The sequence below is a fragment of the Solea senegalensis genome, linkage group LG13 (assembly GCF_019176455.1).
Source record: "Solea senegalensis isolate Sse05_10M linkage group LG13, IFAPA_SoseM_1, whole genome shotgun sequence".
Lineage (NCBI taxonomy): Eukaryota > Metazoa > Chordata > Actinopteri > Pleuronectiformes > Soleidae > Solea > Solea senegalensis.
The window spans coordinates 2,313,393-2,330,237 of NC_058033.1; the positions used below are offsets into that span (position 1 = coordinate 2,313,393).

The following is a 16,845-nucleotide window of genomic DNA, read 5'->3' on the forward strand; positions in this document are numbered from 1 at the left end:
TCAGGCACTGCGCTACAAAAGACCAAATCTTTATTTTGTTACGCCCAGAATCATGATTCCACAGCTATTAGTTTAATGATTTACTAGTTTACATGTAAGGTTTTGTTTTTATGGAAGATGACGAATAGAAATGTTATTTAGTTTAAAGGATTTATTTTCTTTTTGGTACAGTTTATTTTGTTTCATTGTACTCTGTACACCATTCAACATTAAATTATAACATGAAAGAGTATGTTTCCTCCTTTTTCTAAGTCTTGTGTTCTTACTGGTGTTTGCACATTAGATTCTGAACAGAACTGCACATATTTATTTCATTGGATTTAGCACAATGGGTTAATGTAATTAAAACCTAACCCTTTGGTAGATGTAAAACTAAAGGAAAACATCTTATGTTTGTCAATTGCTGTTTGTCAATTTGTTTTAATGTATTATTTATTCATTTCTTATTTAAATATGTGCTCATTTGTGCAGGTATTTAATGTGGATATTTTTTCAACTTAAATTTCCATTTTATTCTTGACCTTCACCAAGGAGGTTATGTTTTTGCCCGTGTTTGTCACAAAGCACCAAAACATGGATAGTAAACAATGGCTCTTGATGGAGATTTTCTGTGGATGTGGGTTTTTAGTTCCCAAATGTCCCACATTTAAAACTGATGGTCTCTCCAAAACACACACACACACACACACCATACAACCATAAATTTGGACAACCTAAGCAAAGCGTTATGCCATCTCAACTGTAACAAGTTAATGCCGAACACTAACTTTAACCTAACCAGACTGCAAATTTGAGCCTAAAACTTAACCTGTTGCCCAAAAATGGTGGTGCCACCCCAGAACCAGGTTTTGGTCTCCATGAGGACTACTGGTCAGTGTTTACACCAGAACATGTCCTAAAGAGGCAATAAATACAAGAACACACACACACACACCCCTTGAACAAAGACGCAATGAAAAACTGGACCCAAGCGCAAATATCGCCATCGAATCAGAGCTCACGTAGCCTGGACTCTGTGATTGACATTCACTCTGAGCCAATAGGAAATGCAGAAATCACCAAGGGGCGTTTCCAGGAAGACAGTGGTTACACTTTCCTGTAATGGCGGACCAGGCGGAGAGCGAGACCATTGGATTCAGCGACAACAGGTCAGATTAAAGCCAATGAAATGTGAAATCAAATGAATCTACTTCGCGGCACAAAAAAACACAACACTGCGATTTAGTACAAAGTCGCTTTTGGTGGAAGAGGTTTGGTAAACAGTGGTTTTACGTGGGAGTGTGACCAAGCTAGCTAAGTAGCTTGTAGCTAACTAGCCTGTGTTTCCCGGCGGCTCGCCTCTGCTCTGAGCTCGTGGCACGCGGTAGACACCGGCAGCCACACCAAACACTGCTGCCACGCATTCTCCTCTTATATCGGACGGACTGCTTGAATCACAGGCGCCCTTTTCAGACACAGCCCCTACATTAACAATGTGCGCTGTGTTGTTGGTGCATAATAGCCCGCTAGCTACGCAATGCTAAATTCATTAGTAAGCAGGGGCGCACAACTTCGTGACTGCTCAGTGTTTTGGATTTCTGTTTGTCAAGTTAGTGACCGAATATCTTATTAAACGTTTGTCTTTTTGTTTTTGTACCAAATATATAGTCTTCCATTAAACAAATAGGACACACTTATGATTAATTCAGCATTTAAACATCGGCGATATTGCATCTCCTGTGTGTATTCATATATATCTGTGCAGTAATGCTGTGCACCCATACAGTCATTCTATCACACATCTTTCATACCCATTCACACACTGCTGGTACAGCACCTTGGTCTTGCCCAAGGACACATCGGCATGTAGACTAGCAGAGCCTGGAATCAAACCTACAACCTTTCATTTGAAAGACAAGTGGGGCAACGGTAGCTCGTCCCCACTTTATCTGCGATAACAAATGAGTTTCCTTGGTTTGGTGGGGTAATTAAAATGAAATCTCATCGAGTGTGTGTGTGTGTTAAAGGTTTTTAGAGACACTCAACATTTACAAAATTACCCATTCTAAAAACAATTGCACAGAAAACTCAGTCCCCTTTAAAAGACAACAATATCAGTGGTGAAGCATCTGATCTATTAACAAACTCATTATGTGTGGTGACACTGAGCCTAAATATAGACACAGACTTGAATTTACTCACATGGTTAAATTATGGAGTACAACAGGTGATGTGATACACACAGAACCGTTTTACACGGTGGCTGATACTCAAAGGTGTCCCCAACCCTGCTAAACGTACATTTAGTATTTGTTAAATGCATTATATACAAAAAAGGCATTGTGTTTGAAAGCATTTTACATGCAGTGGCTCAGTATTGGACATGGATCAGCAGAACCATGAATTCTAAATGCTTTCGTATAGACTGTGGTTTTGAAAGTTTTTGTATTTTTTTTCTAAACTCTCCCAGATGTTGCTGCTGCATAACAAGCATTTCCTGGATAATCATAATGATATTATAAATGGTTTTATTGCATGACCTGAAATATATTATAACATACACATTTCAGTTTGACCTTTTTTAAACTATCTTCTTGCACTATTTGCTAAAGAGTAATTATTAATGTGTATTTTTTTCAAGACCCACTTGAGAATGGCAGCTAAATATGTCATGAGTGTGGCTTTTATGATTGGCTTCATAGACTTGATAGTTTGATTCTAATTTCCAAGTATATGAATGAATGATGGTCAGATCAAAGGTAGACAAGGAACACCTCAGAGCAACATCTTGAGTTTCCCACTGCATTTTCGGTATATGTGCACCTTTTATCGCCAGTGATTCTAACGCTTGCTTAAAAAAATGCTTACTTTTTTCTACTAGAATGGTGCAGCAGGCAGTGCGGTTCCGCAGTCCTGCCCCTGGCCCTGCACCCAGCCCTTCACCTGCATCTGCCCAGACCCCGGTGTTACGAGGTCCACCACCACTTCTTAGGCCACCGCCGCCTCCTTTTGGGATGATGAGGGGACCTCCGCCACGACCCCCATTTGCACGTCCTCCCTTTGCCCCCAACATGCCACCTATCCCTCCTCCGGGAGCCATGCCCCCACCCATTGGACCCCCTCACTTACAGGTAAGCAAGATTTTCTCCCGGAAGAAAAATTGCCAAAAAAGAGAAAATGTTACACATCGTTCATTTTTTATTTCTATGTAAGTCAATTCAACTTGCAGCTAGCTGAATTAGAATATTACTGTTGTGTCAAAATTCTGTTTTAAGCTCAATTTCTGGGTGGTATGACTTTCATTCTAAGGCAAGACTTTGCAGTGTGTAGCTATAACTTATATCGAAACCTAAATATCACTATGGCTGTAGTCAGTTCTGGAGGACAGCTTTATGGCAACATTACATTTTGAAAGTCACAACAAATATCGTTTAGCCAGTGTTTATTGCTGTTTCAGCCAAAAAAAGCTGACAATAATGTTTGTTTTTTTGTCTCTAACAAAATGCATGGCAGAAATACTTTCTTCCGCCTGACCTCTCAGTCATGGCGTAAAAAGTGTGTCACTGTGCAGCACAGGGATGTCGCCAGGTGACACAAAAACAAAACATCACAGAGAGAGGAGTGTGAAGCCGCTTACTTAATCAGTGTTGTGTGAATTCATTTAACAATGGTTTTGATGTAGCAGATATTTGCTTTAAGTTACACACAAGAGTTTAATTCTGTCCTTTATTTCAGAAGTCCCCCACATTTATTGCAATGTCATAATGTCAAAAACAGTGACTGTTGGCTGCTTTTTTCTATACTTACTATACTTATTAAGATTTTTTTCCTCTTTCTGTTTGTCAGAGTCAAGAGTCGGTTAAATACCTCAAGACTATATTTACATGTGTGAATTATGTCCAAAGAAAAGGGTGAATCTTTCAGCAGAGGTATGGTCCATATTATGTTTTGTAGATATTGTATGTATACCAGCAGTATTATCTCTAGCAGAGGAGGGATATGGCTTTTCATAAACTGCTCTTCTTAATTGGTTCTTAGTTGCAGTATTATTTTCAGTGATAAAATATTGATGCGCAAACATCCTAATTTGATTTCATGGGGTGAAATATTCACAGGCTTTTCTTTGTGATAGAGAACGCTGTGGTGAATTTAGAATCCTTGCTTTTTTCTTACATTTTTTAAACCTAATGCTGGGTTTATGTCTTTCTCGTCTTTCAGAGACCTCCTTTCCTTCCCCCACCCATTGGTAACCTCCCACCTCCTCCAGGGATGCTGTTCCCTCCGGGGATGCCTCCTGTTCCTAGCTCTGGAAACCCTGCACTCAACCCTGCTGAGGAAATCTGGGTAGAGAACAAGACGTCTGAGGGAAAGGTAAGCTGAAAGTCATATGAAAACACAAAGCAGTGTTTCTGTATGTTTCAACTGTCACAAAGGGGTTGGAGGAATAAATATTGTTTTTGGTACATTAATATAGTAATGGCCAGAGGTGTTGGTTTAAACAGCATTACTGTTGCAAAAGGCTGTGCGATGATTTGGAGTCCAAGGGAAACATTTTGAGTTGACATTTTGTCAGGATAAAGCTTGTAAACTGGAGACTTGAATTGATAAACTTTGCCAAAAGGAATCAACTTAAAATTGCACTGCTGTGTCCCATTCCACACTCATACACACAGTGAATCTTGTGGTAAATTGTCTGTTTTCCTACCTGTCTATGATGGTAAACCTGAGGTCTCATTGCACAGGTTTAAAACCACTATCAATTGAATGTCTAGATTTATAATTAAAGGTCCAGTGTTTACAAATTAGTGACATCTAATGGTGAGACTGCAGAGTGCAACAAACGGAGGACTCCTCCACTCACCCCTTCCTTTCCAATGCGAGAACAGGGAACTACGGTGGCCTTCACATACCAGAAAGGATGTCGTTCTTCTTTGTTTGCGTGGTAAGCTCCTGCTTGAAAATGTGAAATGCACGCTCTGGCTGGTTTGTCCATTTGGGCTGCTGTAGAAACTGAGGTTGCCAGTTCCGCGGTTTTCGGCAGATTTTTAACAGTTTTCCGTGTTCTCCATTTTCTCTAATTCTTTGTGGGTTTTTTTACATTTTCCATACGATTTTAACAAGTTTTTTATCAGAACGTTTATCTCATTCAAGCAATTCTTGAAACACTGCAATTTTCTCATTAGAAATCAAAGGCACCCTCATCTGCCATTGATCTGCACGGGAACATTTATGCTTTTTGTCCCGTCTTAATCAATGTTACAATCCATTTGGCAATGATAGTAATGCAGTTGGACTTTAAAAATGGTGTCTGGTTTCCACCGTATTGTTGTGACATTTTGTTGCAAATGTCTGGCAACCCTGGTAAAAACATGGTGGCACAAGATGGTGGCCTCTGTAAAGCAAGGCCCTTGACTTAAGTACCTTAAAGGGTTATTCTGACGATATAGATAACTATTTGTATTTGTAAGTGATTATACACTATTGCCAACACTTTTTGGGTAGTTTATTCAATTTCTGTCTGAGGAAATTCTTTCCTCAATGTTACACACTGGACCTTTAACTTTTATTTTCGCACTGTTTTTCACCAATTTACATGTGTTCATTTTCCCTGTTATCTTTCCACAGGCATATTACTACAATGCCAGGACCAGAGAGTCATCGTGGAGCAAACCAGATGGTGTGAAAATCATCCAACAGTCTGAGCTCAACCCTCTTCTGGTCGGAGCTGGGGCTGCAGGGGCTGGGGTAAGTGGGGGGGTAACTGCAGCTGCAAGCTCGAGCACTGTCAACACTACAGCCAGCACCGCTGCCTCCCCGTCTCAGGCCCCGTCCACAACGCCCTCCCGCACAATTACCTCCAGTCCAGACTCCACCACCTCCCTCTCGCCTTCTGTGAGCATTGCAGGTGAGCACAGTGTTTAATCTAGCATACACCCAGCCATTAGCACTGTGAGATTCTGATAATGTAAAGTGCATCATAAATAAAGTGGATTATTATTTACACACAAGCAGAAATTAAACACCTTCTTTTTGATGTTCCCAACAGCCTCTGTTGTAGCAGACCATCCCCCTGTTGCCACAGTGTCCTCAACTGTTGCAGTTTCTCCAGTCACTGTGGTGACTGTTTCCACGGTGCCATCGCCTGTTACAGCGGTGCAGACTGTGCCTCTGCTGCCCGCGGGCCTGCCTCATAGTGTGGCCCAGCCCACCACAGCCATACCTGCCTTCCCTCCTGTCATGGTGCCACCTTTCAGGGTGCCCCTGCCTGGCATGCACATTCCTCTACCAGGTAGGAACTGCAAATGTCAGAAACGTTCAGGTCACAATATCAGGCTGGCACAAACGCAACAGACATTTTAAAGTAATTACCAAGTGATGTTATGTTGTTTTGAGGTGTCAATTAAGGACAAACAAAACTGTCCCCCTGAGCGAACAATCATGACACCAAAGTGCCTGAAAAGCAGTGTGTCTAAGTATTTCTGATTCTTCAACATCGATTGCAAAGTAATTAACACGTTTCCAGACCTGTTAGCTAAGTCTCATGTGACCGAGCTGTTAGCTCCAGTGAGCTCCAGTGAGCTGTCACGGGAGACTATTGTGGTCATGCGAAAGTCAAGTCTTGCTAATATCAGTTCAGGGAACAGAAAATGGTATTCTATGAATTGATGTTGGATCTTCTAAAATAATTTGTATACTCACCACCCAATATTTATAACTCTGCTCCTCTAGTCAAGTTATGTGTGTTCTTTTTTGGTGTTTGCATTTCCCGTCAAACATATTAGTCAGATCAATAGTTTCAGCTCCTATTATTTTCCTATTATTAATTTCATTATGTTATGGAAAAAGTCTACCAAATTTTATTGGCTGTATTTATCTCAGATTTGACTTTGTAATTTGTATTCGGGTTACTGCTCATAGAAAATGCAATGTTTTTGGTTTTGATTCTTGAATTACTCTGATGATGCGTCTTAGCTGTGTATTGTTTTGTGACAACTGCAGTTTAGTTTACTGTCTCTGTGGAAACTCTGATTCAGCATCATGAACATATTTGTAGTGACAACAGTAAATGAAGGTACATAATCCAGAACGCCACAGGAGGGGAGGATTATTTTGTGGCTGTAGAGACTGACTCTTTCACAGATTATACATGTAAATGTTATAGGTTTCCACTGTAACCTGTTTGAATTAGTCAGCAGTGGGTCACGTAACATGCAGTGGCATAAATTAAATGTAGGTTCACTTAAATGCTCCACTTATTTTTGTGTCTGTTTCTGATCTGTTTGTTTTTTCCTCTCCTCTGTTTCTCTCTGTCCTTCATTCTAACAAAAGGCTCATTTAGGTCTGTTTTTTCTCTGTTTGTTACTTCTGCTTGAAGTATTGCTTGGCATAATCAAATCAAAAATATGGTCAGATAGGTCTAGGTCTAAATTAGGGCTTGGGTTTATTCAGATGATACATATCAGATTGGGAGCTTCCTGATTGAGTTTGAGATGTTTAGTATTCAGACTTTTATGTTTTTTCTTTCTTTATTTGTATTAAAATGTAGATATATTGGCCTATCAATCAATATTACTTTTAACCTGTAAAGACGGTGTGCTGTGCAAACACATAAACCTAACCAGAGACTGAGAAGTTGTTTTTACAGTGCACAATCCAAAATTCTGGCTTTCTATTTGTTTGAGGGCCACAAACAAAGTGTTACACACCATAGTAGCTGATGTCTCGTGTCCTGCTGTCTTCAACCAGATGCTTGCTTGTCCATTGTTCTTTCAGGTGTAGCAATGATGCAGATAGTAGGTGCGCCGTGTGTAAAGGCAGGCCCCAGCGCCAACGGTAAACACCCAACCGCTCGCCTCTCAGACCTACAGTAGATGGCATGGTAGTGCATGATGTCCACATGAAATATATGGGAACCTCCAGTAGTGGCACGGTGGTGAATGCTGTCAACATGCTACACCTTCAGTGTACAGTAGTAAAATTGCTCCCATTTCTACAAATGAACCTGATATTACAGTATGTAGAGATGACTTCAGGCTGAGTTAAGTCACATAAAACATTTCATCACCACCAACATATTTTTTTAGATGTTGTACTGGACAGTGTGCTTGTTTTGCAGCATTGTTTAAAGCAAGCCAGTAATAAAAGTCATCTCAGATTCAAACATTAGAGTTTAAATCTTTTCACTGACGAGTGAATACTCTTTGTTTGCGTGTCGTCTTCAGGGCCCGGTAGGCAGTTGTTTTGCTTTGTTTACTGTGACTGGTAAATCAGAGCACACTTGAAAAATCAGCCACCAAATTGTTAGATAATTGGACCAATTCACTGATTGTGAGGCTCAGTCCTTGTTTTATGTGTGAGTCACACACCATGTTTGTGAGGGCAGTCCCATTATAAATGGTAGCTGCTGTCTGATCATTCTTTAGTCACTTATTGTGGTCATGTGGTTGTTCTCTTTGTAGCATGGTTGTGTGTGTGTGTGGTCAGTGCCTTGTATGTTTATGTATGCAGTGGTCTCTTTTTTGTCAGTAAACTATGTTATTTATACAGATTTCTTGTTCACTTGCCTTATAATCTACTTTTTAGGTGACAACAGATTATAGCTCTTTTTTAATTTTAATTGCAGTGAATCAGTCTTTGACTGCCTGTGGAGTTTGTGCTTCCCTTATTCATGTTTTTGCATTTTCTAATTTTCTATATGGTCATCAGTTAAGCATGGTCTGTGTCTTTTCTCTGACTAATTTCAGGTATGATTCCTGGTATGGGCCCTCCTTTAGTTTCTATGATGCATCCCCAGCTGGCTCTATCAGCAGCTCCTGCCTCCATGGCCGGATCATTGCACCTTCCTGAGTGGTCAGAGTACAAAACGGCTGATGGGAAAACATACTACTACAACAACCGAACACTGGAGTCCACCTGGGAGAAACCACAGGCCCTAGTGGAGAAAGGTAGGCAGTAGGCACTGTGCACACTCTCACATACTCACAAGCACCTGGAAGTCTGCTAACAGGTATTACCTGATAATCACACTGGTGTCCACTCAAATCTGTTTTTTCCTCTAAATGATGACATAATTCATGTTCTGTTAAATAAAACGATAATTGACTATTAGCTGCTCAGGAAGCTAATAGTGTGACATTATAAATCAAGTCAGCAGTAGAAACTGATTTTCCCAAAGGCTTCCATTCAAACAGAGTTTGTTCTGCAACCAGTGGAGTTGACCCCTAGTGGCTAGCTGCCTCCTGGGCTTCACTTTTCAAACCGGAATGTGGCTATTGCATATTCAGTCTGTGAGTAGACAGCCATGACGTTTTACGACTGGTACAACTGTGAGGCTATTAAAAACAAGGGTAAGTGTGTTCATGTTTGAACTTTTTCTCCTCACTGTCGTCGTAGAAAAAGAAGCACAAAAAGTAAAAGAGCGTTTGGCCCAAGAAGAAGCCGAGGCAATGGAGCTGGAGGCTGAAGAAAATAAAACAGAAAACTCAAGCCATGAGAAGGAGGTATGTTAAAGGTTGAAATACAAGCATTCTGTTTGTTCATACTTTTTTGTTCTCCTTGCTGTCAAATCTAAACAGACAAAAATCACATATTTTTAGATTTGGAGTGATTCTCAGAGGGAGATCAAAAAGAAATATCTATATATTTTTTTTTAAATAAATGTTTAATTTCTCAGTTTTAAAGAGGTATGACACATAAGTATGAAGAATAACTTACAAAGAAGTAGTCCTACAACATGTTTTAAAGGTTCAGTCATGTATGTGTATATGTCTTTATAATAACTTTAAAAGGAAAATGTGTTTGGTTTTTATAGCATTACAATAAACTTCTTAAATTTAAGGCAAAGGCCATGCAGAGGCAGGCAAAACAGTTTGAACATGTATTTACTTTTTACACAATTGAAGAACGGAATAAAACCTAAAGAATAGATACATAAAACAGTACAGGTGATAAGTTGTAGTGCAGTTTAATACTTCAATGTTTTTATCTTCATCCAGGAGCCTAAAGAAGAGGAGATGACGGAGGAGGAAAAAGCAGCTCAGAAAGCCCGGCCTATAGCCACCAATCCTATTCCTGGCACACCATGGTACACACACAGCCCACATGAACTCCACTGTCCACTTTAATTCTTCTTATTTTCGCCTTCATTCTCTTGCACTTCTTGATGTCTTTTGTGTGTCGATCAATTCTTGACAGGTGTGTGGTGTGGACCGGGGATGATCGTGTATTTTTTTACAACCCCACAACACGGCTGTCCATGTGGGACCGACCCGAGGAATTGGTTGGTCGAGCCGACGTCGACAAGCACATCCAGGAGCCGCCACACAAGAGAGGCCTGGAGGACAGCAAGAAGACAGGTGTGGACAAAGACACACATAGCACTTGTGTTGGTTGTTTTTATTTTTTAGCACTTTATCTGATCTAGGCACAAAACCAGTGGTAAGAGAACCATAGGTGCACTAATGGTTTGTTACTATGAGCAAGGTTTTCGCAAGGTTCTTGTAATCGTAAGTGTAATCTGCGATTTGAATGTAAACAGGTCATTAGGTGATGCTATCACTTCTTAACACTGTTCTTAACACTTGGATGTTCACAGGAATCAATAAAGAAGAGCCAGAATTAGCTATAGCTACTGAAGAAAATCAGGACGAGGAGCCAACCAAAGCTAAAAAGAGAAAGTAAGTCTCTCACTTGTTTGTCAAACATTTTGTTAAGTTGTCTTTCTTCACATGCTTCTTTTCTTTTTGGCCTCTTCTCCATACGGCGTCTTTCTCTATCGTCTCTATCACATTTGATTTTTATTTACCTCTTGTGACTGACCATCTTCATCTTCGCAGGAAGGAGGACGTGAAGGAGGCAGACTCAGACAAGGAAGCAGCAATGGAGGCTGAACTCAGAGCTGCGAGAGAACGAGCTGTAGTGCCCCTGGAGGCCAGGATGACTCAGTTCAAAGACATGTTACTGGAAAGAGGGGTAAACAAATATCTTGCTGATGTTTATAAATGGTTTTGTTATCATAACGTTATGGGCAGAGAAAAAAACCCAACAATAAATGCTGTTTTCCTGATGGTTTGTTCTAGAATTTTACATAACTGTCTGATCTGTTTTTTTGTAGACCTATATAGTTTAATTTCAAGTTTTTTCGTTCATGGTGACACCTGAATGTGTATGCCTGTCTAATGCACTTGTTGTTTCTGTACGTGTAGGTGTCTGCTTTCTCTACTTGGGACAAAGAGCTTCATAAGATTGTGTTTGACCCACGTTACCTTCTGCTCAACCCAAAAGAGCGAAAACAGGTTCAGTTTTTCTTTCTGTCTCATGTTTCTATCTCCCATTTCACCAATGCACATTTTCACTGTCTCATAGCACTGTCATAATCATTAAAAGACCCGTACAAAAATCCTGGTCAATGTCCTCTGCAGGTGTTTGATCAGTATGTGAAGACGCGAGCTGAGGAGGAGAGGAAAGAAAAGAAGAACAAGTTGATGCAGGCCAAAGACGAGTTCAGGAGGATGATGGAGGATGCAAAGCTCACACCAAGGTTAAGGGACCGGCCTGTTTTCCTTCACCAGAGTCTGTCATCATTCCATTAATAGCTAATATATATATATCTGTGGTATGCAACTGCTGATATTTTATCTTGTGTGCAGATATTTAGTCAGTACCTAACGTCTAAATAGAGAACAGTTCCATTGAAATATTTCTTTTTGCCAGAAGGTTGATTTTAGCTCAAAGTTTAACTTTAGTAGTGTTAGTTAATAGTCTATTTACATATATATAGACTTAATATACAAGAAAATCAATATACAATAAAAATGTTTCCTGAGAGTGTTATATCATCATGTCAAAATGTGGATCTGGAGACGTGACTTGCAACTTCCAGATACACTTTTTAAGATGTAAGCATGTATGTCTTTGACGTAAGTAATTCATACATTTGTATTTCCTGTTATACTGAAAAGGGTGTGTTTTTGTTTGTTTGTTTATAGAACAACGTTCAGTGAATTTGCAGTGAAACATGGACGAGACCCACGATTTAAGACCATAGAGAAGATGAAGGACCGGGAGGCCATCTTTGTGGAATACATCACAGCTATGAAGAAGAGAGAGAAAGAGGACTCCAAGTCCAGAGGAGAGAAGGTATGACTCACTCTCACACAAATATCAATGTGTACAGTATCTTGTCTTTTGTACTGCTTACATGTTATTGAGACTCTGCTTGGTTCCTGTCTCCCTGCAGAGGACATGATTTTTCACACATTTAAAATTGGCTTTTATTAAGGTTGCAAATTTAGGGTTTTTTCCCTTAACCACTGTTGAACCGTTTAATAAACAATAGTGACTTTATTAAACAGTGAAAAATATTATCAACACATTAGCTGTGTGACATTCGTGTTAAGAAACAAACAATAGTAGTTGAATAAACATTGTGTTAATCGTTAACATCCCTAGTTTCGACTGTGTAGACTCTCATTCATCCACGTCCATGTGTTTTTGAACAGTTGCTACTGACTTAATGACATTTTTGAATATCCCTTTCTATGTGTGTATGTTTTGTTTCAGGTGAGGCAAGACTTCTTCGATCTGCTCAATGAACAACACATAGAGGGAGGCCAGCGATGGAGCAAAATTAAAGAGAGGCTGGAGACTGACCCTCGATACAAGTCTGTGGACAGCTCTGCGCTCAGAGAAGAACTTTTCAAACAGTACATGGAAAAACAAGCCAAGGTAGGAGCATGTCTGTTTGAATGATGGAAAGAACAGGACTTTATCAGCACAGGCATTTTGATATGATTTAGGTGGAAAAGCACATGTCTCACTGACAATATTAATAGATTAAAGTAATTGTCAACTGTTTTGATAATTGTTAATCTGGTTTCTCTGCTCCACATAACAAAGAAATCATTCAAACTGAATAACTAGCTTGTGGACAAAACAAGACATTGGAATTATAATTTCAATGTTTGGGACACATTTCAACATTTTCTGAGAACAACATTTACAAATAATTTATAGACAAATCAATATGAAAATAATTGATAGTTGCAGCCCCACTCGAATTAATACACTAAATTATTTTACAGTAAAATTATATTATTACTGTTAGATTACTATACCATCTATCCTGCACATCAGGTAAAGAACAGAACTGAAACAAATGATGTGTGTGTGTGTGTCACCTGCACAGAACGTGGACATCGACAAAGAGCGAGAGTTGGAGCGACAGGCTCGTATCGAGGCCAGTCTCCGAGAGAGGGAACGAGAGGTGCAGAAGGCTCGATCAGAACAGACCAAAGAGATCGACCGGGAAAGGGAGCAGCACAAGAGGGAAGAGGCCATCCAACATTTCAAAGCTCTCATGTCCGATATGGTGAGATGTCACAGATTTCTTTTTCCGGTGCATTCTTGTCTTTTCATTTAGTTCTGTCCTATTTTCTTGTACAAGAAGTAAAATTGATCTCTGCTCAGATACGTCATGTTTTACAACTACAATTTGACTTTCTTAACATTTATTTTAGACATATAATATATAAAATATCAATATAAAACACTGTGTTGTTTTTTTTCTATAAAGTGTTAAATATTTGGAATTAATTACAGCAATTAACCATTTTTATTTATTTATTCCTCAGGTACGTTCTTCAGATGCCACGTGGTCGGACACACGTCGTAACCTGAGGAAGGACCATCGCTGGGAGTCGGCATCGCTGCTAGAGAGAGAAGAGAAGGAGAAGCTGTTTAATGAACACGTCGAAGCTCTGGCCAAAAAGAAGAAAGAACAATTCAGGCAGCTGCTGGACGAGACTAGCATGGTCAGATCTGTAATATTATCTGTCATTTCTACGCTAACACATCTGGACACAGTAACCTCTGCAGTAACACATTAGTTTTAAAACATGATTTAGATTGATCATATATGTATTTAATTATTGTATTGACAGATTTTTGTTTATGTTGTAGATCACTCTGACTACGACATGGAAGGGGGTGAAGAAGGTCATCAAAGAGGATCCTCGCTGTATCAAGTTTTCTTCTAGTGACAGAGTAAGTCTTTGGTATTAAAAATCTTTTTGGGACACTGCAGAATCCCTGTATTTATTTTACTTCTAGTTCACTTTAGCTAGTTTATGTGAATAAATCCAAATATGTACATGCTTACTGTATTGTAAAGTTATTTCATATGCTTTTTCTGTGAATTTAGTTGTGTAATGTTCTGATTTGTTTGTGTGTAGAAGAGACAACGCGAGTTTGAAGACTACATCAAGGACAAGTACATCATAGCCAAAGCTGACTTCAGAACTCTGCTAAAGGAGACAAAGTTCATCACTTACAGGTCTGTATACGCGCACACAAGATATACATAATCAAAACAAGTGTCAAAAGTAGCATTTATAATATCATGTACACTGCCTGGCCAAAAAAAACATTGCCACCTAGATTTAACTAAGCAAATAGGTAAGGGGTTACTGCAGTTGGTCAGGTCGAGGTTCAGCAACATTATGTGCCCAAAGAATGAGGTCAGCTGACTACCTGAATATAATGAATGCCCAGATTATTCCATCAATGCATTTTTTTCTTCCCTGATGAATCCTGGCATATTCCAAGATGACAATGCCAGGATTCATCAGGCTCAAATTGTGAAAGAGTGGTTCAGGGAGCATGAGACATCATTTTCACCACAGAGTCCAGACCTTAACCCCATTGAGAATCTTTGGGATGTGAGAAGGCTTTGCTCAGTGGCCTGACTCTCCCATCATCAATACAAGATCTTGGTGAAAAATGAATGCACTACTGGATGGAAATAAATCTTGTGACATTGCAGTAGCTTATGGAAACATTGCAACAGTGAGTGCCGTAATCAAAGCTAAAGGCGGTCCAACGATGTGACCCTTTTTTTTAGGTGGCAACTTTTTTTTTGGCCAGGCAGTGTATTTTACTGCATATATACAAAAACATATTCAATATGCACACCCTGATATGTTTGCGGCACATAAATATTAGAGCTTCAAAATGCAAAATGCAAATCTGCTCGACGGGCTGTAAAGAAATATGGTGACACAAGATGGAAAGCTACTTGCCTACAGTACATACAAAAGCTTTTTTTTCCCCTAAGGCTGCGAAAAACATGTTTTATTTCAAAGCTATATTCTTTTACACAAACATTTAATTGTAGTAAATTGAATCTGCCAGTAAACCTTCCTGTTACACATTGAACCTTTTAGAATGCACTACCATTTACATATTCATTAGACTTTTTGTTTTTTCATTATTTTCTTGGTAAATGTTTGAAAACTGCTCAGACAAGCTGTAGATGACACAGGGTTTAATGGTAAAATATAATTTAGTTAGAAAGATGAAAGTAGTACCTAATACAGACATGAACCAAAATCTAAACTTTATTTCCAAAATCTTTGCATAAGTCCTCCTTGCAAAAGAAAGAGAATTTCTATATTGTATTATAAAAGGAAAATCACAGGAAAAAAAATTATAACATCTCCATTGTGTCTTTGTCTTAATAGAAAGAAAGAAATGTAATCGCTGAATATGAATTAATGTTCTTCATTAATCTCACATTCACATTTGTCTCAAATTCACCTCTCTCTCCAGGTCGAGAAAGCTCATCCAGGAGTCAGAGCAGCATTTGAAAGACGTGGAGAAAATCCTTCAGAATGACAAGCGTTACCTTGTTCTGGAGTGTGTCCCAGAGGAGCGCAGGAAGCTCATCATGTTCTACATTGAAGACCTAGACCGTCGTGGCCCGCCACCTCCCCCCACCGCCTCCGAGCCCACACGACGCTCCACCAAGTGACCAGTCACTTCAGCTTCTCGGCCAGTGTCCTAACCCTTCTTGTCCACCCTTTGGCCAGAGCATGACCTCCCCAACACCCCCCTGAACCCTCCAGGCCCACAGCTGGCCTCACAGCGTTATTACTGGGGGTTCTGTTGCTTAGAGATGTACCATAGAGATGAACGGTTAAGGTCTCTTTGTTATGTCGCCCGTTAGCTCTGAGATAACCCTGCGTTTGAGACAACGGCAGGAAATCGAGGTCACCCGATCTCAAGGTGATCCTTAGTCCCTCACCTCTGACTGACCACATCAGAGGGAGAGGGGACAGTGATGAGGCTGCTGCCTAAGCAGCGACAGAGGTGTAAGATAGCTGATGTAAATGAAGTTGAGTGTGTGCCTGTGAGTGCGTGTGTGCGTGCGCATGTGTCTGAGGCATCTTCAAGCCTTACAGCTCCACTGTGCCAGTCATTGTTTCAGTCATTGGCTCAGTGTGAATGTTAGTTTCGGCCCAGTGGTTTACTCCAATGTTGCAGCAGTTTTCTCTGGTGATTGAAATAAAGGCAACTTCCACTGTTTTTCAATAAACATCCTGTGGACTTCTTTTCTAAAACTTATTAATTTGCAATGGAGACATACAGAAAAAAGTACACCAAATCCATCCTTTCATCTTCTACCACTTTATCTTCCACATGAGGGTTGCTGGTGCCAATCCCAGCTCACAGGGCGTAACTATTAACTGATCCAGATGCTTAAGGATCCTGTGTCAACACACTATGTACAGTAAACAATTTTTAAGCAGACCTGTAAAAAAAAAAAAAAAACTCAGCTTCACACATGTTTATGTTTAATATTTAACTGACTTTAATTATAGAAACGATGTTAATAGGTTAAACTGGATGTTTAGGATGTGGATATATAAATTATAAAAATCCAAAATTCCAGTTTGAGATCACTACAATTTCAATCTGAATAATTATAATTCTAGTTGGAGATGTCCTTTTTCCGACACCTTAGAATAAATTTTAACTTGTCAAACAATGTCATGATACCTTAAACTGGCCCAATTTAATCATAATTTA

General features: G+C 39.6%; 1 protein-coding gene across 2 annotated transcripts; it reads left to right on the plus strand.

Annotated features, from left to right (window-relative positions):
• Positions 1–1,091: 1,091 nt before the first annotated feature.
• On the plus strand, positions 1,092–16,351 carry LOC122779896 (transcription elongation regulator 1-like). 2 transcript variants are annotated; one of them, XM_044042561.1, is made up of 21 exons: positions 1,092–1,148; positions 2,861–3,110; positions 4,198–4,350; positions 5,605–5,884; positions 6,026–6,268; positions 7,753–7,812; positions 8,724–8,924; positions 9,373–9,479; positions 9,975–10,063; positions 10,174–10,334; positions 10,574–10,655; positions 10,815–10,950; positions 11,184–11,273; positions 11,400–11,518; positions 11,967–12,117; positions 12,541–12,705; positions 13,166–13,348; positions 13,611–13,790; positions 13,939–14,022; positions 14,211–14,311; positions 15,586–16,351. In XM_044042561.1, exons 1-21 carry the CDS (start codon positions 1,102–1,104, stop codon positions 15,785–15,787), a joined length of 3,084 nt encoding a protein of 1,027 aa, XP_043898496.1. In that variant the 5' UTR covers positions 1,092–1,101; the 3' UTR covers positions 15,788–16,351. The 2 variants fall into 2 exon arrangements, with proteins under 2 accessions (XP_043898496.1, XP_043898497.1); XM_044042562.1 differs by lacking the exon at positions 7,753–7,812.
• The last annotated feature ends 494 nt before the right edge of the window (positions 16,352–16,845 follow it).